Source organism: Heptranchias perlo, unplaced genomic scaffold (assembly GCF_035084215.1).
Source record: "Heptranchias perlo isolate sHepPer1 unplaced genomic scaffold, sHepPer1.hap1 HAP1_SCAFFOLD_1196, whole genome shotgun sequence".
In the NCBI taxonomy this organism is placed as follows: Eukaryota; Metazoa; Chordata; class Chondrichthyes; order Hexanchiformes; family Hexanchidae; genus Heptranchias; species Heptranchias perlo.
Genome location: NW_027138425.1, coordinates 1 through 21,256, shown reverse-complemented (window position 1 = coordinate 21,256; position 21,256 = coordinate 1). Strand labels below are relative to the sequence as shown.

Here is a 21,256-nt window from a genome sequence, read left to right as displayed (position 1 = left end):
TGTCTGCAGGGTTCGGCACTGAACCCAGCAGTTGGGTTCCTCTGACATAAACGTCCAAGAGTCATATCCTTGTGGACGATATGAAAAATGTGGGAATTTTGAGAGAGAAAAAGCAGATGATCCGGGTCATTCTCACATGGCTGTTTGCGGGATCTTGCTGTGCGCAAATTGCCCGCCGAGTTTCCCCACATGACAACGGTGACCGCGCCTCGAGAAAAGTCCCTCATTGGCCGGGAGACGCTTCGGGACGTCCTGAGGTGGTGAAAGGGGCTGGAGAATTGGGAGATCTTGTCCTTTGTTGATGAAGCAGCAGGAAAGCTTTATCGGAGCCCACCCAGTCCCCGCCCTCACAGAGCACCCCCTCCGCACCCCACCCCACCCCCCCGACTCCTCCCCACCCCGGTTCCAGGACGACGGCCTCCTCGCCAATAGGTGTCGCTGCTTTGCGGGATGGCGGGCCAAGGCGGGCAGTGGTCCTACCACCCAGTCGGGAGTCGGTGCGATTGGGGGGGTAGAGCCTCCTCCCGTCCCTCGTCGTGTGGGACCTCTGGGATGATCGGACGTCTGGCGGAGCCGTCCTACTCCTGAGGCCGGGGTGGGGAGGGGGGGTTGGTTGAGGGGGTGTCGGGTGACGGTGACGGCACGGAGTTGCCGACGTGCTCTCGGTCGGGGAGACTTGGAGACCGTGAGGTCCTACTGGCTCTTGACGTCCTCAGCGTCCAGGGCTTCCAGCCAGCGGGCAGTACGTGCCCGGCTCTCTGCCCAGGGGAACAGCGGGCGGTAGCCAAAGTGCCTCGAGGCCTTGTCGGTGCGCACGGTGAAGGACGTGGTCACCACCGCCAGGGCGTAGCGGTTAAAGTTGAGGTCAAGGGTCGTGAACGGACGCAAAAGCCACTGGAGGAACTCGGCGAGCCAGGCCAGCAGGTAGAGGGCGAACCAGGGCACCAAAGGCTGTCGGCCAACGAGACGGACTCGGCAGGGCGCCAGGAACAGCATGTCAAAGTCCTCGTAGCTGAGGTAGGGCGAGTCGTCGTAGCAAAAGTAGGCCTCGCCCCCAAGGAGGTCCGGTCTCCGCTGGAGGGACCGGGCGGCGAGGAGGTGCATCCAGGCCACGTTCCCTGCGAGGAGAAGAGCAGAGGAAACAAGGAGAGCGATGAGTGTGGCTACCTCTCCCCACAGAATCGAGGCTCCATAATCCAGGCCCGACATTCCCCGGTCCCAGAGGGGGAAAGGACAGTCTTTCTAACGCACTGTGAGACCCAGTCCCAGAGGGGGAAAGGACAGTGTATCTAACGCACTGTGAGACCCGGTCCCAGAGGGGGAAAGGACAGTGTATCTAACACACTGTGAGACCCGGTCCCAGAGGGGGAAAGGACAGTGTATCTAACGCACTGTGAGACCCGGTCCCAGAGGGGGAAAGGACAGTGTATCTAACGCACTGTGAGACCCGGTCCCAGAGGGGGAAAGGACAGTGTATCTAACGCACTGTGAGACCCAGTCCCAGAGGGGGAAAGGACAGTGTATCTAACGCACTGTGAGACCCGGTCCCAGAGGGGGAAAGGACAGTGTGTCTAACGCACTGTGAGACCCGGTCCCAGAGGGGGAAAGGACAGTGTATCTAACGCACTGTGAGACCCGGTCCCAGAGGGGGAAAGGACAGTGTATCTAACGCACTGTGAGACCCGGTCCCAGAGGGGGAAAGGACAGTGTGTCTAACGCACTGTGAGACCCGGTCCCAGAGGGGGAAAGGACAGTGTATCGAACGCACTGTGAGACCCGGTCCCAGAGGGGGAAAGGACAGTGTATCTAACGCACTGTGAGACCCGGTCCCAGAGGGGGAAAGGACAGTGTATCTAACGCACGGTGAGACCCGGTCCCAGAGGGGGAAAGGACAGTGCATCGAACGCACTGTGAGACCCGGTCCCAGAGGGGGAAAGGACAGTGTATCTAACGCACTGAGAGACCCGGTCCCAGAGGGGGAAAGGACAGTGTATCTAACGCACTGTGAGACCCGGTCCCAGAGGGGGAAAGGACAGTGTATCTAACGCACTGTGAGACCCGGTCCCAGAGGGGGAAAGGACAGTGTATCTAACGCACTGTGAGACCCGGTCCCAGAGGGGGAAAGGACAGTGTGTCTAACGCACTGTGAGACCCGGTCCCAGAGGGGGAAAGGAGAGTGTATCTAACGCACTGTGAGACCCGGTCCCAGAGGGGGAAAGGACAGTGTATCTAACGCACTGTGAGACCCGGTCCCAGAGGGGGAAAGGACAGTGTGTCTAACGCACTGTGAGACCCGGTCCCAGAGGGGGAAAGGACAGTGTATCGAACGCACTGTGAGACCCGGTCCCAGAGGGGGAAAGGACAGTGTATCTAACGCACTGTGAGACCCGGTCCCAGAGGGGGAAAGAACAGTGTATCTAACGCACGGTGAGACCCGGTCCCAGAGGGGGAAAGGACAGAGTATCGAACGCACTGTGAGACCCGGTCCCAGAGGGGGAAAGGACAGTGTATCTAACGCACTGAGAGACCCGGTCCCAGAGGGGGAAAGGACAGTGTATCTAACGCACTGTGAGACCCGGTCCCAGAGGGGGAAAGGACAGTGTATCTAACGCACTGTGAGACCCGGTCCCAGAGGGGGAAAGGACAGTGTGTCTAACGCACTGAGAGACCCGGTCCCAGAGGGGGGAAAGGACAGTGTATCTAACGCACTGTGAGACCCGGTCCCAGAGGGGGAAAGGACAGTGTATCTAACGCACTGTGAGACCCGGTCCCAGAGGGGGAAAGGACAGTGTATCTAACGCACTGAGAGACCTGGTCCCAGAGGGGGAAAGGACAGTGTATCTAACGCACTGTGAGACGCGGTCCCAGAGGGGGAAAGGACAGTGTATCTAACACACTGTGAGACCCGGTCCCAGAGGGGGAAAGGACAGTGTATCTAACGCACTGTGAGACCCGGTCCCAGAGGGGGAAAGGACAGTGTATCTAACGCATTGTGAGACCCAGTCCCAGAGGGGGAAAGGACGGTGTATCTAACGCACTGTGAGACCCGGTCCCAGAGGGGGAAAGGACAGTGTATGTAACGCACTGTGAGACTCGGTCCCAGAGGGGGAAAGGACAGTGTATCTAACGCACTGTGAGACCCGGTCCCAGAGGGGGAAAGGACAGTGTATCTAACGCACTGTGACACCCGGTCCCAGAGGGGGAAAGGACAGTGTATCTAACGCACTGAGAGACCCGGTCCCAGAGGGGGAAAGGACAGTGTGTCTAACGCACTGTGAGACCCGGTCCCAGAGGGGGAAAGGACAGTGTATCTAACGCACTGTGAGACCCGGTCCCAGAGGGGGAAAGGACAGTGTATCTGATGCACTGTGAGACCCGGTCCCAGAGGGGGAAAGGACAGTGTATCTAACGTACTGTGAGACCTGGTCCCAGAGGGGGAAAGGACAGTGTATCTAATGCACTGTGACACCCGGTCCCAGAGGGGGAAAGGACAGTGTATCTAACGCACTGAGAGACCCGGTCCCAGAGGGGGAAAGGACAGTGTATCTAACGCACTGAGAGACCCGGTCCCAGAGGGGGAAAGGACAGTGTATCTAACGCACTGTGAGACCCGGTCCCAGAGGGGGAAAGGACAGTGTATCTAACGCACTGTGAGACCCGGTCCCAGAGGGGGAAAGGACAGTGTATCGAACGCACTGTGAGATCCGGTCCCAGAGGGGAAGGACAGTGTATCTAACGCACTGTGAGACCCGGTCCCAGAGGGGGAAAGGACAGTGTATCTAACGCACTGAGAGACCCGGTCCCAGAGGGGGAAAGGACAGTGTATCTAATGCACTGTGACACCCGGTCCCAGAGGGGGAAAGGACAGTGTATCTAACGCACTGTGAGACCCGGTCCCAGAGGGGGAAAGGACAGTGTATCTAATGCACTGTGACACCCGGTCCCAGAGGGGGAAAGGACAGTGTATCTAACGCACTGTGAGACCCGGTCCCAGAGGGGGAAAGGACAGTGTATCTAACTCACTGTGAGACCCGGTCCCAGAGGGGGAAAGGACAGTGTATCTAACGCACTGTGAGACCCGGTCCCAGAGGGGGAAAGGACAGTGTATCTCACGCACTGTGAGACCCGGTCCCAGAGGGGGAAAGGACAGTGTATCTAACGCACTGTGAGACCCGGTCCCAGAGGGGGAAAGGACAGTGGATCTAACACACTGTGAGACCCGGTCCCAGAGGGGGAAAGGACAGTGTATCTAACGCACTGTGAGACCCGGTCCCAGAGGGGAAAGGACAATGTATCTAACGCACTGTGAGACCCGGTCCCAGAGGGGGAAAGGACAGTGTGTCTAACGCACTGTGAGACCCGGTCCCAGAGGGGGAAAGGACAGTGTATCTAACGCACTGTGAGACCCGGTCCCAGAGGGGGAAAGGACAGTGTATCTAACGCACTGTGAGACCCGGTCCCAGAGGGGAAAAGGACAGTGTATCTAACGCACTGTGAGACCCGGTCCCAGAGGGGGAAAGGACAGTGTATCTAACGCACTGTGAGACCCAGTCCCAGAGGGGGAAAGGACAGTGTATCTAACGCACTGTGAGACCCGGTCCCAGAGAGGGGAAAGGACAGTGTGTCTAACGCACTGTGAGACCCGGTCCCAGAGGGGGAAAGGACAGTGTATCTAACGCACTGTGAGACCCGGTCCCAGAGGGGGAAAGGACAGTGTATCTAACGCACTGTGAGACCCGGTCCCAGAGGGGAAAAGGACAGTGTATCTAACGCACTGTGAGACCCGGTCCCAGAGGTGGAAAGGACAGTGTATCTAACGCACTGTGAGACCCGGTCCCAGAGGGGGAAAGGACAGTGTATCTCACGCACTGTGAGACCCGGTCCCAGAGGGGGAAAGGACAGTGTATCTAACGCACTGTGAGACCCGGTCCCAGAGGGGGAAAGGACAGTGTATCTAACGCACTGTGAGACCCGGTCCCAGAGGGGGAAAGGACAGTGTATCTAACGCACTGTGAGACCCGGTCCCAGAGGGGGAAAGGACAGTGTATCGAACGCACTGTGAGACCCGGTCCCAGAGGGGGAAAGGACAGTGTATCTAACGCACTGTGAGACCCGGTCCCAGAGGGGGAAAGGACAGTGTATCTAACGCACTGTGAGACCCGGTCCCAGAGGGGGAAAGGACAGTGTATCTAACGCACTGTGAGTCCCGGTCCCAGAGGGGGAAAGGACAGTGTATCTAACGCACTGTGAGTCCCGGTCCCAGAGGGGGAAAGGACAGTGTGTCTAACGCACTGTGAGACCCGGTCCCAGAGGGGGAAAGGACAGTGCATCTAACGCACTGTGAGACCCGGTCCCAGAGGGGGAAAGGACAGTGTATCTAACGCACTGTGAGACCCGGTCCCAGAGGGGGAAAGGACAGTGTATCTAACGCACTGTGAGACCCGGTCCCAGAGGGGGAAAGGACAGTGTATCTAACGCAGTGTGAGACCCGGTCCCAGAGGGGGAAAGGACAGTGTATCTAACGCACTGTGAGACCCGGTCCCAGAGGGGGAAAGGACAGTGTATCTAACGCACTGTGAGACCCGGTCCCAGAGGGGGAAAGGACAGTGTATCTAACGCACTGTGAGACCCGGTCCCAGAGGGGGAAAGGACAGTGTATCTAACGCACTGTGAGACCCGGTCCCAGAGGGGGAAAGGACAGTGTATCTAACACACTGTGAGACCCGGTCCCAGAGGGGGAAAGGACAGTGTATCTAACGCACTGTGAGACCCGGTCCCAGAGGGGGAAAGGACAGTGTATCTAACGCACTGTGAGACCCGGTCCCAGAGGGGGAAAGGACAGTGTATCTAACGCACTGTGAGACCCGGTCCCAGAGGGGGAAAGGACATCGTAGCTGCGACGTTGTTTGAAGGTCAGACGTACCCACGTACACGCGGCCGTGCTCCACCTCTTTCCCGGCGATACGCAGCTTCTGGCGGCCGATTTTCACGAGCAGCCGATACTGGTCCTCCAGGAAGACATTGTTTTCACCGTAAACCCCGGTCGGTCGTAGAACACAAGTGACGAGGGTCTTCCCACCTGCAACCTGCCCCCAAAAAAGCCGGGTCTGAGTCAGGACATCCTGAAGGCCCTTTGTCCAAAATGCTGCTGCCCCCCCCGCCGAGACCCCAACTCACACCATGTCCCGTTCACCCATCACCCCCTCTCCCTGTGCTCGCTGGACCCACATTGGCTCCCGGTCCGGGAACACCTCGATATTAAAATTCTCCACCCTCGTGCTCAGTCCCCTCCATGGCCCCTCGCCCCCTCTCCCCACCCTCCCCATCTCCAGACCCGACAACCCTCCGAGATCTCGGCCCTTCTCCAATTCGGGTCTCCCGTCCATCCCCTGCACCCTTCACCCCACTGTTGGCCGTGCCTTCAGCCCTGGGCCCTGAGCTCTGGAATTCCCTCCCTCCCCCTCTCCACCTCCCTCTCTCTCTCCCTCCCTCTCTCTCTCTCTCTCTCTCTCCCTCTCTCTCTCCCTCCCTCTCCCTCCCTCCGTCTCTCTCTCTCTTTCTCCCTCCATCTCCCTCTCTCTCCCTCTCTCTCCCCCCCTCTCTCCATCTCTCTCCCTCTCTCTCTCTCTCCCTCCCTCTCCCTCCCTCTCTCTCTCTCCCTCCCTCTCTCTCCCTCTCCTTCCCAACTCTCTCCCTCCCTCTCTCTACCTCTCTCCCTCTCTCTCTCTGCCTCCCACTCTCTCTCCCTCCATCTCTCTTTCTCTCTCTCCCTCCCTCAGTCTCCCTCTCCCTCCCAACTCTCTCCCTCCCTCTCTCTACCTCTCTCCCTCTCTCTCTCTGCCTCCCACTCTCTCTCCCTCCATCTCTATTTCTCTCTCTCCCTCCCTCAGTCTATCTCTCTCCCTCCCTCTGTCTCTCTCTCTCTCTCTCTCCCCCTCCCTCCCTCATTTTCTCTCTCCCCCTCTCTCTCACTCCATCTCTCCCCCTCTCTCTCCCTCCCTCCGTCTCTCTCTCTCCCTCCTTCCGTTTCTCTCTCCCCCTCTCTCTCACTCCATCTCTCCCCCTCTCACTTCCTCCCTCCCTCTCTCTCTCTCCCCCTCCCTCCTTCTCTCTCTCTCTCTCTCCCTCCCTCCATTTCTCTCTCCCTCTCTCTCTCCCTCAATCTCCCACTCTCTCTCTCTCTCTCTCCCTCCCTCTCTCTCTCTCTGCCTCCCTCTCTCCCCCTCTCTCTCCCTCCCTCCGTCTCTCTCTCTCTTTCTCTCTCCCTTCCTCCCTCCCTCTCTCTCTCTCCCCCTCCCTCCTTCTCTCTCTCTCTCTCCCTCCCTCCATTTCTCTCTCCCTCTCTCTCTCCCTCCATCTCCCACTCTCTCTCTCTCTCTCTCCCTCCCTCTCTCTCTCTCTGCCTCCCTCTCCCCCCCTCTCTCTCCCTCCCTCCGTCTCTCTCTCTCTCTCTCTCTCCCTCCCTCCGTCTCTCTCTCTCTCTCCCTCCCTCCGTCTCTCTCTCTCTCTCCCTCCCTCCGTCTCTCTCTCTCTCTCCCTCCCTCCGTTTCTCTCTCTCTCTCTCCCTCCCTCCATTTCTCTCTCCCTCTCCCTCTCCCTCCATCTCCCACTCTCTCTCTCTCTCTCCCTCCCTCTCTCTGTGCCTCCCTCTCTCCCCCTCTCTCTCCCTCCCTCCGTCTCTCTCTCTCTCTCTCCCTCCCTCCGTCTCTCTCTCTCTCTCCCTCCCTCTCTCTGTGACTCCCTCTCTCCCCCTCTCTCTCCCTCCCTCCGTTTCTCTCTCTCTCTCTCCCTCCCTCTGTTTCTCTCTCCCCCCACTCCGTTTCTCTCTCTCTCTCTCCCTCCCTCCGTTTCTCTCTCTCTCTCTCTCCCTCCCTCCGTTTCTCTCTCCCTCTCTCTCCTCTTAAGACTCTCCTTATAACCTCCCTCTTTGTCTGATCTATTGATCACCTGTCCTAATATCTCCTTATGCGACTCGGAGTCAGATTTCTTCTGATTTCCTCTCCTGTGAAGGGCCTTGTGGACGTTTCTCTCCGTTACAGGCGCTGGATTAATACGAGGAAATGTTCCTGGAAAAACTGCCCCCTTTTGTGCCAGTTCTCTCACTCGAGAAACCCCCCAGACCCCGAGACCCTCAATCTCCTCCTCACCTTCATGCTGTTGGCTTTCAGGACGAGGGTCTCAGCCTCGGCCTTGCTCTGTGCGTAAGGACCCTCGTGCTGGACATTGTAAACGGTCTCCTCGTTACCCCTGTGGACAGAGCAGGGACACAGGATGTGGATAGGTCAGGAACTCTGGAGCACAGTGCGATCCCGGAAAAAGGGGAACGATTCACTCCCGTCTGGTACTGTACGGCCCTGTGTGTGTCTCAGTGTCAGCTCCTGTACATTGTACAGTACACAGTGGGTAAAAGGGAACGATTCACTCCTGTCTGGTACTGTACGGCCCGTGTGTGTCTCAGTGTCAGCTCCTGTACATTGTACAGTACACAGTGGGTAAAAGGGAACGATTCACTCCTGTCTGGGACTGTACGGCCCCGTGTGTGTCTCAGTGTCAGCTCCTGTACATTGTACAGTACACAGTGGGTAAAAGGGAACGATTCACTCCCGTCTGGTACTGTACGGCCCGTGTGTGTCTCAGTGTCAGCTCCTGTACATTGTACAGTACACAGTGGGTAAAAGGGAACGATTCACTCCTGTCTGGAACTGTACGGCCCCGTGTGTGTCTCAGTGTCAGCTCCTGTACATTGTACAGTACACAGTGGGTAAAAGGGAACGATTCACTCCTGTCTGGGACTGTACGGCCCCGTGTGTGTCTCAGTGTCAGCTCCTGTACATTGTACAGTACACAGGGGGTAAAAGGGAACGATTCACTCCTGTCTGGGACTGTACGGCCCGTGTGTGTCTCAGTGTCAGCTCCTGTACATTGTACAGCACACACTGGGTAAAAGGGAACGATTCACTCCTGTCTGGGACTGTAGAGCCCGTGTGTGTCTCAGTGTCAGCTCCTGTACATTGTACAGTACACAGTGGGTAAAAGGGAACGATTCACTCCTGTCTGGGACAGTACGGCCCGTGTGTGTCTCAGTGTCAGCTCCTGTACATTGTACAGTACACAGTGGGTAAAAGGGAACGATTCACTCCTGTCTGGTACTGTACAGCCCCGTGTGTGTCTCAGTGTCCGCTCCTGTACATTGTACAGTACACAGTGGGTAAAAGGGAACGATTCACTCCTGTCTGGGACTGTACAGCCCCGTGTGTGTCTCAGTGTCAGCTCCTGTACATTGTACAGTACACAGTGGGTAAAAGGGAACGATTCACTCCTGTCTGGGACTGTACGGCCCCGTGTGTGTCTCAGTGTCAGCTCCTGTACATTGTACAGTACACAGTGGGTAAAAGGGAACGATTCACTCCTGTCTGGGACTGTACGGCCCCGTGTGTGTCTCAGTGTCAGCTCCTGTACATTGTACAGTACACAGTGGGTAAAAGGGAACGATTCACTCCTGTCTGGGACTGTACGGCCCGTGTGTGTCTCAGTGTCAGCTCCTGTACATTGCACAGTACACAGTGGGTAAAAGGGAACGATTCACTCCTGTCTGGTACTGTACGGCCCCGTGTGTGTCTCAGTGTCAGCTCCTGTACATTGTACAGTACACAGTGGGTAAAAGGGAGCGATTCACTCCTGTCTGGGACTGTACGGCCCGTGTGTGTCTCAGTGTCAGCTCCTGTACATTGTACAGTACACAGTGGGTAAAAGGGAACGATTCACTCCTGTCTGGTACTGTACGGCCTGTGTGTGTCTCAGTGTCAGCTCCTGTACATTGTACAGTACACAGTGGGTAAAAGGGAACGATTCACTCCTGTCTGGTACTGTACGGCCCCGTGTGTGTCTCAGTGTCAGCTCCTGTACATTGTACAGTACACAGTGGGTAAAAGGGAACGATTCACTCCTGTCTGGGACTGTACGGCCCCGTGTGTGTCTCAGTGTCAGCTCCTGTACATTGTACAGTACACAGTGGGTAAAAGGGAACGATTCACTCCTGTCTGGTACTGTACGGCCCGTGTGTGTCTCAGTGTCAGCTCCTGTACATTGTACAGTACACAGCGGGTAAAAGGGAACGATTCACTCCTGTCTGGGACTGTACGGCCCCGTGTGTGTCTCAGTGTCAGCTCCTGTACATTGTACAGTACACAGTGGGTAAAAGGGAACGATTCACTCCTGCCTGGGACTGTACGGACCCGTGTGTGTCTCAGTGTCAGCTCCTGTACATTGTACAGTACACAGTGGGTAAAAGGGAACGATTCACTCCTGTCTGGGACTGTACGGCCCCGTGTGTGTCTCAGTGTCAGCTCCTGTACATTGTACAGTACACAGTGGGTAAAAGGGAACGATTCACTCCTGTCTGGGACTGTACGGCCCCGTGTGTGTCTCAGTGTCAGCTCCTGTACATTGTACAGTACACAGTGGGTAAAAGGGAATGATTCACTCCTGTCTGGGACTGTACGGCCCCGTGTGTGTCTCAGTGTCAGCTCCTGTACATTGTACAGTACACAGTGGGTAAAAGGGAACGATTCACTCCTGTCTGGTACTGTACGGCCCGTGTGTGTCTCAGTGTCAGCTCCTGTACATTGTACAGTACACAGCGGGTAAAAGGGAACGATTCACTCCTGTCTGGGACTGTACGGCCCCGTGTGTGTCTCAGTGTCAGCTCCTGTACATTGTACAGTACACAGTGGGTAAAAGGGAACGATTCACTCCTGCCTGGGACTGTACGGACCCGTGTGTGTCTCAGTGTCAGCTCCTGTACATTGTACAGTACACAGTGGGTAAAAGGGAACGATTCACTCCTGTCTGGGACTGTACGGCCCCGTGTGTGTCTCAGTGTCAGCTCCTGTACATTGTACAGTACACAGTGGGTAAAAGGGAACGATTCACTCCTGTCTGGGACTGTACGGCCCGTGTGTGTCTCAGTGTCAGCTCCTGTACATTGTACAGTACACAGTGGGTAAAAGGGAACGATTCACTCCTGTCTGGGACTGTACGGCCCCGTGTGTGTCTCAGTGTCAGCTCCTGTACATTGTACAGTACACAGTGGGTAAAAGGGAACGATTCACTCCTGTCTGGGACTGTACGGCCCCGTGTGTGTCTCAGTGTCAGCTCCTGTACATTGTACAGTACACAGTGGGTAAAAGGGAACGATTCACTCCTGTCTGGGACTGTACGGCCCCGTGTGTGTCTCAGTGTCAGCTCCTGTACATTGTACAGTACACAGTGGGTAAAAGGGAACGATTCACTCCTGTCTGGGACTGTACGGCCCCGTGTGTGTCTCAGTGTCAGCTCCTGTACATTGTACAGTACACAGTGGGTAAAAGGGAACGATTCACTCCTGTCTGGGACTGTACGGCCCCGTGTGTGTCTCAGTGTCAGCTCCTGTACATTGTACAGTACACAGTGGGTAAAAGGGAATGATTCACTCCTGTTTGATTGACTAATTGCAAAGGCCAACATATGATTGGTGAACTATTTCCGGTTTCCTGAATCACCAGTCCATAATGTCCCCCAATTAACTTCTCCCCTTTTCACTGTGTCACCAGGAGTTCGGCCCGAACAGCCCAACACTTCCTGGTGCGATGGACCAAACTCTTCCTGCTGATGGGTTTACCTGATGAAATGGTCCCCCTTCAGGTTTGGTCCCACCACCTCCATGCTGCTGGTGTGAATCAGATACTGGATGCCCAGTTCTTTGCAGGCCTCAATCACATTCCACGTCCCTGGAAGACAAATCAAATGGGAAATACCAATCAGGAAGGGGTTAAGTCCCAACGCTGCTCTGTGACAGTGTAGAGGGAGCTTTACTCTGTATCTAACCCTGTACCTGCCCTGGGAATGTTTGATGGGACAGTGTAGAGGGAGCTTTACTCTGTATCTAACCCTGTACCTGCCCTGGGAGTGTTTGACGGGACAGTGTAGAGGGAGCTTTACTCTATATCTAACCCTGTACCTGCCCTGGGAGTGTTTGATGGGACAGTGTAGAGGGAGCTTTACTCTGTATCTAACCCTGTACCTGCCCTGGGAGTGTTTGACGGGACAGTGTAGAGGGAGCTTTACTCTGTATCTAACCCTGTCCCTGCCCTGGGAGTGTTTGATGGGACAGTGTAGAGGGAGCTTTACTCTGTATCTAACCCTGTACCTGCTCTGGGAGTGTTTGACGGGACAGTGTAGAGGGAGCTTTACTCTGTATCTAACCCTGTACCTGCTCTGGGAGTGTTTGACGGGACAGTGTAGAGGGAGCTTTACTCTGTATCTAACCCTGTACCTGCCCTGGGAATGTTTGATGGGACAGTGCAGAGGGAGCTTTACTCTGTATCTAACCCTGTCCCTGCCCTGGGAGTGTTTGACGGGACAGTGTAGATGGAGTTTTACTCTGTGTCTCACCCTGTACCTGCCCTGGGAGTGTTTGATGGGACAGTGCAGAGGGAGCTTTACTCTGTATCTAATCCTGTACCTGCCCTGGGAGTGTTTGACAGGACAGTGTGGAGGGAGCTTTACTCTGTATCTAACCCTGTACCTGCCCTGGGAGTGATTGATGGGACCGTGTAGAGGGAGCTTTACTCTGTATCTAATCCTGTACCTGCCCTGGGAGTGTTTGACAGGACAGTGTGGAGGGAGCTTTACTCTGTATCTAACCCTGTACCTGCCCTGGGAGTGTTTGATGGGACAGTGTAGAGGGAGCTTTACTCTGTATCTAACCCTGTACCTGCCCTGGGAGTGATTGATGGGACAGTGTAGAGGGAGCTTTACTCTGTATCTAACCCTGTACCTGCCCTGGGAGTGTTTAATGGGACAGTGTAGAGGGAGCTTTACTCTGTATCTAACCCTGTACCTGCCCTGGGAGTGTTTGATGGGACAGTGTAGAGGGAGCTTTACTCTGTATCTAACCCTGTAGCTGCCCTGGGAGTGTTTGACGGGACAGTGTAGAGGGAGCTTTACTCTGTATCTAACCCTGTACCAGCCCTGGGAGTGTTTGACGGGACAGTGTGGAGGGAGCTTCACTCTGTATCTAACCCTGTACCTGCCCTGGGAGTGTTTGACGGGACAGTGTAGAGGGAGCTTTACTCTGTATCTAACCCTGTACCTGCCCTGGGAGTGTTTGATGGGACAGTGTAGAGGGAGCTTTACTCTGTATCTAACCCTGTACCTGCCCTGGGAGTGTTTGATGGGACAGTGCAGAGGGAGCTTTACTCTGTATCTAACCCTGTACCAGCCCTGGGAGTGTTTGACGGGACAGTGTAGAGGGAGCTTTACTCTGTATCTAACCCTGTACCTGCCCTGGGAGTGTTTGATGGGACAGTGTAGAGGGAGCTTTACTCTGTATCTAACCCTGTACCTGCCCTCGGAGTGTTTGATGGGACAGTGTAGAGGGAGCTTTACTCTGTATCTAACCCTGTACCTGCCCTGGGAGTGTTTGATGGGACAGTGTAGAGGGAGCTTTACTCTGTATCTAACCCTGTACCTGCCCTGGGAGTGTTTGATGGGACAGTGTAGAGGGAGCTTCACTCTGTATCTAACCCTGTACCTGCCCTGGGAGTGTTTGATGGGACACTGTAGAGGGAGCTTCACTCTGTATCTAACCCTGTACCTGCCCTGGGAGTGTTTGACGGGACAGTGTAGAGGGAGCTTTACTCTGTATCTAACCCTGTACCTGACCCTGGGAGTGTTTGATGGGACAGTGTAGAGGGAGCTTCACTCTGTATCTAACCCTGTACCTGCCCTGGGAGTGTTTGACGGGACAGTGTGGAGGGAGCTTTACTCTGTATCTAACCCTGTACCTGCCCTGGGAGTGTTTGATGGGACAGTGTAGAGGGAGCTTTACTCTGTATCTAACCCTGTACCTGCCCTGGGAGTGTTTGACGGGACAGTGTAGAGGGAGCTTTACTCTGCATCTAACCCTGTACCTGCCCTGGGAGTGTTTGACGGGACAGTGTAGAGGGAGCTTTACTCTGCATCTAACCCTGTACCTGCCCTGGGAGTGATTGATGGGACAGTGTAGAGGGAGCTTTACTCTGTATCTCACCCTGTACCTGCCCTGGGAGTGATTGATGGGACAGTGTAGAGGGAGCTTTACTCTGTATCTAACCCTGTACCTGCCCTCGGAGTGTTTGATGGGACAGTGCAGAGGGAGCTTTACTCTGTATCTAACCCTGTACCTGCCCTGGGAGTGTTTGATGGGACAGTGTAGAGGGAGCTTCACTCTGTATCTAACCCTGTATCTGCCCTGGGAGTGTTTGACGGGACAGTGTGGAGGGAGCTTTACTCTGTATCTAACCCTGTACCTGCCCTGGGAGTGTTTGACGGGACAGTGTAGAGGGAGCTTTACTCTGTATCTAACCCTGTACCTGCCCTGGGAGTGTTTGATGGGACAGTGTAGAGGGAGCTTAACTCTGTATCTAACCCTGTACCTGCCCTGGGAGTGTTTGACGGGACAGTGTAGAGGGAGCTTTACTCTGCATCTAACCCTGTACCTGCCCTGGGAGTGATTGATGGGACAGTGTAGAAGGAGCTTTACTCTGTATCTCACCCTGTACCTGCCCTGGGAGTGATTGATGGGACAGTGTAGAGGGAGCTTTACTCTGTATCTAACCCTGTACCTGCCCAGGGAGTGATTGATGGGACAGTGTCGAGGGAGCTTTACTCTGTATCTAACCCTTTACCTGCCCTGGGAGTGTTTGATGGGACAGTGTAGAGGGAGCTTTACTCTGTATCTAACCCTGTACCTGCCCTGGGAGTGTTTGATGGGACAGTGTAGAGGGAGCTTTACTCTGTATCTAACCCTGTACCTGCCCTGGGAGTGTTTGATGGGACAGTGTAGAGGGAGCTTTACTCTGTATCTAACCCTGTACCTGCCCTGGGAGTGTTTGACGGGACAGTGTAGAGGGAGCTTTACTCTGTATCTAACCCTGTACCTGCCCTGGGAGTGTTTGATGGGACAGTGTGGAGGGAGCTTTACTCTGTATCTAACCCTGTACCTGCCCTGCGAGTGTTTGATGGGACAGTGTGGAGGGAGCTTTACTCTGTATCTAACCCTGTACCTGCCCTGGGAGTGTTTGATGGGACAGTGTAGAGGGAGCTTTACTCTGTATCTAACCCTGTACCTGCCCTGGGAGTGTTTAGACGGGACAGTGTAGAGGGAGCTTCACTCTGGTGTTATTACCTTGATAATTTACAGCCCAGATCTTGCTCGATGGGTTTCTCCCCCAGATATCGATGAGGGCGGCTGTGTGGATGATCAGATTGACTCCTCTCGCAGCCTCCAGCAACTCGGAGGGATCACAGACGTCTCCCTGAATTAATCTCACTCGGACTTTTTCTGTGAGAGAGGAGGGGAGTGGGGAGAGAGAGGAGGAGAGTGGGGAGAGAGAGGAGGAGAGTGCGGAGAGAGAGGAGGGGAGTGGGGAGAGAGACGAGGAGAGTGCGGAGAGAGAGGAGGGGAGTGCGGAGAGAGAGGAGGGGAGTGGGGAGAGAGAGGAGGAGAGTGCGGAGAGAGAGGAGGGGAGTGGGGAGAGAGACGAGGAGAGTGCGGAGAGAGACGAGGAGAGTGCGGAGAGAGAGGAGGAGAGTGCGGAGAGAGAGGAGGGGAGTGCGGAGAGAGAGGAGGAGAGTGCGGAGAGAGAGGAGGAGAGTGCGGAGAGAGAGGAGGGGAGTGGGGAGAGAGACGAGGAGAGTGCGGAGAGAGACGAGGAGAGTGCGGAGAGAGAGGAGGAGAGTGCGGAGAGAGAGGAGGGGAGTGCGGAGAGAGAGGAGGAGAGTGCGGAGAGAGAGGAGGGGAGTGCGGAGAGAGAGGAGGAGAGTGGGGAGAGAGAGGAGGAGAGTGCGGAGAGAGAGGAGGGGAGTGGGGAGAGAGACGAGGAGAGTGCGGAGAGAGAGGAGGGGAGTGCGGAGAGAGAGGAGGAGAGTGCGGAGAGAGAGGAGGGGAGTGCGGAGAGAGAGGAGGGGAGTGCGGAGAGAGAGGAGGGGAGTGGGGAGAGAGAGGAGGGGAGTGCGGAGAGAGAGGAGGAGAGTGGGGAGAGAGAGGAGGGGAGTGCGGAGAGAGAGGAGGGGAGTGCGGAGAGAGAGGAGGGGAGTGCGGAGAGAGACGAGGAGAGTGCGGAGAGAGAGGAGGAGAGTGCGGAGAGAGAGGAGGGGAGTGCGGAGAGAGAGGAGGGGAGTGCGGAGAGAGAGGAGGAGAGTGGGGAGAGAGAGGAGGGGAGTGCGGAGAGAGAGGAGGAGAGTGGGGAGAGAGACGAGGAGAGTGCGGAGAGAGAGGAGGGGAGTGGGGAGAGAGAGGAGGGGAGTGGGGAGAGAGACGAGGAGAGTGCGGAGAGAGACGAGGAGAGTGCGGAGAGAGAGGAGGAGAGTGGGGAGAGAGAGGAGGGGAGTGGGGAGAGAGACGAGGGGAGTGGGGAGAGAGAGGAGGGGAGTGGGGAGAGAGACGATGAGAGTGCGGAGAGAGACGAGGAGAGTGCGGAGAGAGAGGAGGAGAGTGCGGAGAGAGAGGAGGGGAGTGCGGAGAGAGAGGAGGGGAGTGCGGAGAGAGAGGAGGAGAGTGGGGAGAGAGAGGAGGGGAGTGGGGAGAGAGAGGAGGAGAGTGCGGAGAGAGAGGAGGAGAGTGCGGAGAGAGAGGAGGAGAGTAGAGACGAGGAGAATGCGGAGAGAGAGGAGGGGAGTGCGGAGAGAGAGGAGGAGAGTGCGGAGAGAGAGGAGGGGAGTGGGGAGAGAGAGGAGGAGAGTGGGGAGAGAGAGGAGGGGAGTGCGGAGAGAGAGGAGGAGAGTGCGGAGAGAGAGGAGGAGAGTGCGGAGAGAGAGGAGGGGAGTGCGGAGAGAGAGGAGGGGAGTGCGGAGAGAGAGGAGGAGAGTGCGGAGAGAGAGGAGGGGAGTGGGGAGAGAGACGAAGGGAGTGCGGAGAGAGAGGAGGGGAGTGCGGAGAGAGAGGAGGAGAGTGCGGAGAGAGAGGAGGAGAGTGCGGAGAGAGAGGAGGAGAGTGCGGAGAGAGACGAGGAGAATGCGGAGAGAGAGGAGGGGAGTGGGGAGAGAGAGGAGGGGAGTGGGGAGAGAGAGGAGGAGAGTGGGGAGAGAGAGGAGGGGAGTGCGGAGAGAGAGGAGGAGAGTGCGGAGAGAGAGGAGGGGAGTGGGGAGAGAGAGGAGGAGAGTGGGGAGAGAGAGGAGGGGAGTGCGGAGAGAGAGGAGGAGAGTGCGGAGAGAGAGGAGGGGAGTGCGGAGAGAGAGGAGGGGAGTGCGGAGAGAGAGGAGGAGAGTGCGGAGAGAGAGGAGGGGAGTGGGGAGAGAGACGAAGGGAGTGCGGAGAGAGAGGAGGGGAGTGCGGAGAGAGAGGAGGGGAGTGCGGAGAGAGAGGAGGGGAGTGCGGAGAGAGAGGAGGGGAGTGTGGAGAGAGAGGAGGGGAGTGCGGAGAGAGAGGAGGGGAGTGCGGAGAGAGAGGAGGGGAGTGCGGAGAGAGAGGAGGGGAGTGCGGAGAGAGAGGAGGAGAGTGCGGAGAGAGAGAAAGAGAGAGGGAGGGAGAGAGAGAGACAGGTCAGATGTTAATGCGTTGGATACAACGTCCTGTTACAGGAGCTGACACTGAGACACACACGGGGCCGTACAGTCCCAGACAGGAGTGAATCGTTCCCCTTTTACCCACTGTGTACTGTACAATGTACAGGAGCTGACACTGAGACACACACGGGGCCGTACAGTCCCAGACAGGAGTGAATCGTTCCCTTTTACCCACTGTGTACTGTACAATGTACAGGAGCTGACACTGAGACACACACGGGGCCGTACAGTACCAGACAGGAGTGAATCGTTCCCTTTTACCCACTGTGTACTGTACAATGTACAGGAGCTGACACTGAGACACACACGGGGCCGTACAGTACCAGACAGGAGTGAATCATTCCCCTTTTACCCACTGTGTACTGTACAATGTACAGGAGCTGACACTGAGACACACACGGGGCCGTACAGTCCCAGACAGGAGTGAATCGTTCCCTTTTACCCACTGTGTACTGTACAATGTACAGGAGCTGACACTGAGACACACACGGGGCCGTACAGTCCCAGACAGGAGTGAATCGTTCCCTTTTACCCACTGTGTACTGTACAATGTACAGGAGCTGACACTGAGACACACACGGGGCCGTACAGTACCAGACAGGAGTGAATCGTTCCCTTTTACCCACTGTGTACTGTACAATGTACAGGAGCTGACACTGAGACACACACGGGGCCGTACAGTACCAGACAGGAGTGAATCATTCCCCTTTTACCCACTGTGTACTGTACAATGTACAGGAGCTGACACTGAGACACACACGGGGCCGTACAGTCCCAGACAGGAGTGAATCGTTCCCTTTTACCCACTGTGTACTGTACAATGTACAGGAGCTGACACTGAGACACACACGGGGCCGTACAGTACCAGACAGGAGTGAATCATTCCCCTTTTACCCACTGTGTACTGTACAATGTACAGGAGCTGACACTGAGACACACACGGGCCGTACAGTCCCAGACAGGAGTGAATCGTTCCCTTTTACCCACTGTGTACTGTACAATGTACAGGAGCTGACACTGAGACACACACGGGGCCGTACAGTCCCAGACAGGAGTGAATCGTTCCCTTTTACCCACTGTGTACTGTACAATGTACAGGAGCTGACACTGAGACACACACGGGGCCGTACAGTCCCAGACAGGAGTGAATCGTCCCCTTTTACCCACTGTGTACTGTACAATGTACAGGAGCTGACACTGAGACACACACGGGGCCGTACAGTCCCAGACAGGAGTGAATCGTCCCCTTTTACCCACTGTGTACTGTACAATGTACAGGAGCTGACACTGAGACACACACGGGGCCGTACAGTCCCAGACAGGAGTGAATCGTTCCCTTTTACCCACTGTGTACTGTACAATGTACAGGAGCTGACACTGAGACACACACGGGGCCGTACAGTCCCAGACAGGAGTGAATCGTTCCCCTTTTACCCACTGTGTACTGTACAATGTACAGGAGCTGACACTGAGACACACACGGGGCCGTACAGTCCCAGACAGGAGTGAATCGTTCCCCTTTTACCCACTGTGTACTGTACAATGTACAGGAGCTGACACTGAGACACACACGGGGCCGTACAGTCCCAGACAGGAGTGAATCGTTCCCCTTTTACCCACTGTGTACTGCACGTGATGTTTTCGTTTGCTAACCAGTTGAGTTATTTCTGAGTTCATTGACCGTGTCGAGTGAGGATTTGAACTCATGCTCCTTTGTGTCCGTCCCCTCAACAGTGCCCCTCGTACCGAGTGTAATTGAGGGAGAAAGGTCATTCGACAGGGACACAAAGAAAGAGGGAGAGAGAGAACTCACTCCCAATTCTCCAGCCCTTTCACCACCTCAGGACGTCCCAAAGTGTTTCACAGCCCATGAAAGACTTTATTGAGGTGAGTTCACTGTTGTCATGTGGGAAACGCAGCAGACAATTTGCGCACAGCAAGATCCCACAAACAGCAATGTGAGAATGACCCAGATCATCTGTTTTTTAGTGATGTTGGTCGAGGGATAAATATCGGCCCCAGGACCCCGGGGAGAACTCCCCCCTGCTCTTCTTCCAATAGTGGGCCGTGGGATCTTTTACACCCACCTGAGAGGGGCAGACGGGGCCCTCGGTTTAACGTCTCATCCGAAAGACGGCACCTCCGACAGTGCGGCGCTCCCTCAGTACCGACCCTCCGACAGTGCGGCGCTCCCTCAGTACCGACCCTCCGACAGCGCGGCGCTCCCTCAGTACTGACCCTCCGACAGTGCGGCGCTCCCTCAGTACTGACCCTCCGACAGTGCGGCGCTCCCTCAGTACTGACCCTCCGACAGTGCGACGCTCCCTCAGTACTGACCCTCCGACAGTGCGGCACTCCCTCAGTACTGACCCTCCGACAGTGCGGCACTCCCTCAGTACCGACCCTCCGACAGTGCGGCGCTCCCTCAGTACCGACCCTCCGACAGCGCGGCGCTCCCTCAGTACCGACCCTCCGACAGCGCGGCGCTCCCTCAGTACCGACCCTCCGACAGTGCGGCGCTCCCTCAGTACCGACCCTCCGACAGCGCGGCGCTCCCTCAGTACCGACCCTCCGACAGCGCGGCGCTCCCTCAGTACCGACCCTCCGACAGTGCGGCGCTCCCTCAAGAGTGAGGGACAGAGTGAGAGAGAGAGAGAGACACAAACTGAGAGACTGAAAGAGAGAGAGACAGAGTGAGAGAGAGAGAGAGACGGAGAGAAGGAGAGAGAGAGAGAGAGGGAGAGACAGACAGACAGAGAGAGAGACAGAGCGAGAGAGAGAGAGAGACGGAGAGAAGGAGAGAGACAAACTGAGAGACTGAGAGAGAGGGAGACAGAGTGAGAGAGAGAGAGATGGAGAGAAGGAGAGAGAGAGAAATGGACAGAGAGAGAGACAGAATCAGAGACAGAGAGAGAGAGAGACAGAGAGAGACAGAGACAGAGACAGAGAGAGTGAGAGAGAGAGAGACAGAGAGAGTGAGAGACAGACAGGGTGAGAGACAGAGCGGCGAGAGAGAGAGCGAGAGTGAGAGAGAGAGTGAGAGAGAGAGAGAGTGAGACAGAGCGAGAGAGAGAGGCAGAGCGAGAGAGAGAGAGAGAGAGAGAGGGACGGAGAGTGTGAGAGAGAGAGAGAGGCAGAGTGAGAGAGAGAGAGAGAGAGGGACGGAGAGTGTGAGAGAGAGAGAGACAGAGAGAGAGAGACAGAGAGAGTGAGAGACAGAGAGGGTGAGAGACAGAGAGAGTGAGAGACAGAGAGAGTGAGAGACAGAGCGAGAGAGAGAGAGAGAGTGAGAGAGAGAGTGAGAGAGAGAGAGTGAGAGAGAGACACACACACACAAACAGAGAGAGAGTGAGAGAGAGAGAGAGTGAGACAGAGCGAGAGAGAGAGAGACAGAGCGAGAGAGAGGGACGGAGAGTGTGAGAGAGAGAGAGGCAGAGTGAGAGAGAGAGAGAGAGAGAGAGAGAGGGACGGAGAGTGTGAGAGAGAGAGAGAGACAGAGTGAGAGAGAGAGAGAGACACACACAAACAGAGAGAGAGAGAGAGGGACGGAGAGAGAGAGAGAGAGGGACGGAGAGAGAGAGAGAGAGACAGAGTGAGAGAGAGAGAGAGAGGGACGGAGAGAGAGAGAGAGTGAGGGACGGAGAGTGTGAGAGAGAGAGAGACAGAGTGA

General features: G+C 56.0%; 1 protein-coding gene across 1 annotated transcript; it reads right to left on the bottom strand.

Moving 5' to 3' along the window:
- Positions 1 to 383: 383 nt before the first annotated feature.
- Positions 384 to 19,752, bottom strand: LOC137308100 (3 beta-hydroxysteroid dehydrogenase type 7-like; the record flags this gene model as incomplete). Its single annotated transcript, XM_067977010.1, has 6 exons — positions 384 to 1,118; positions 5,924 to 6,086; positions 8,148 to 8,247; positions 11,660 to 11,768; positions 15,209 to 15,364; positions 19,674 to 19,752. Coding segments are annotated over 6 exons (1,032 nt in total), but the record flags the coding sequence as incomplete, so codon positions are not given.
- Positions 19,753 to 21,256: the final 1,504 nt, after the last annotated feature.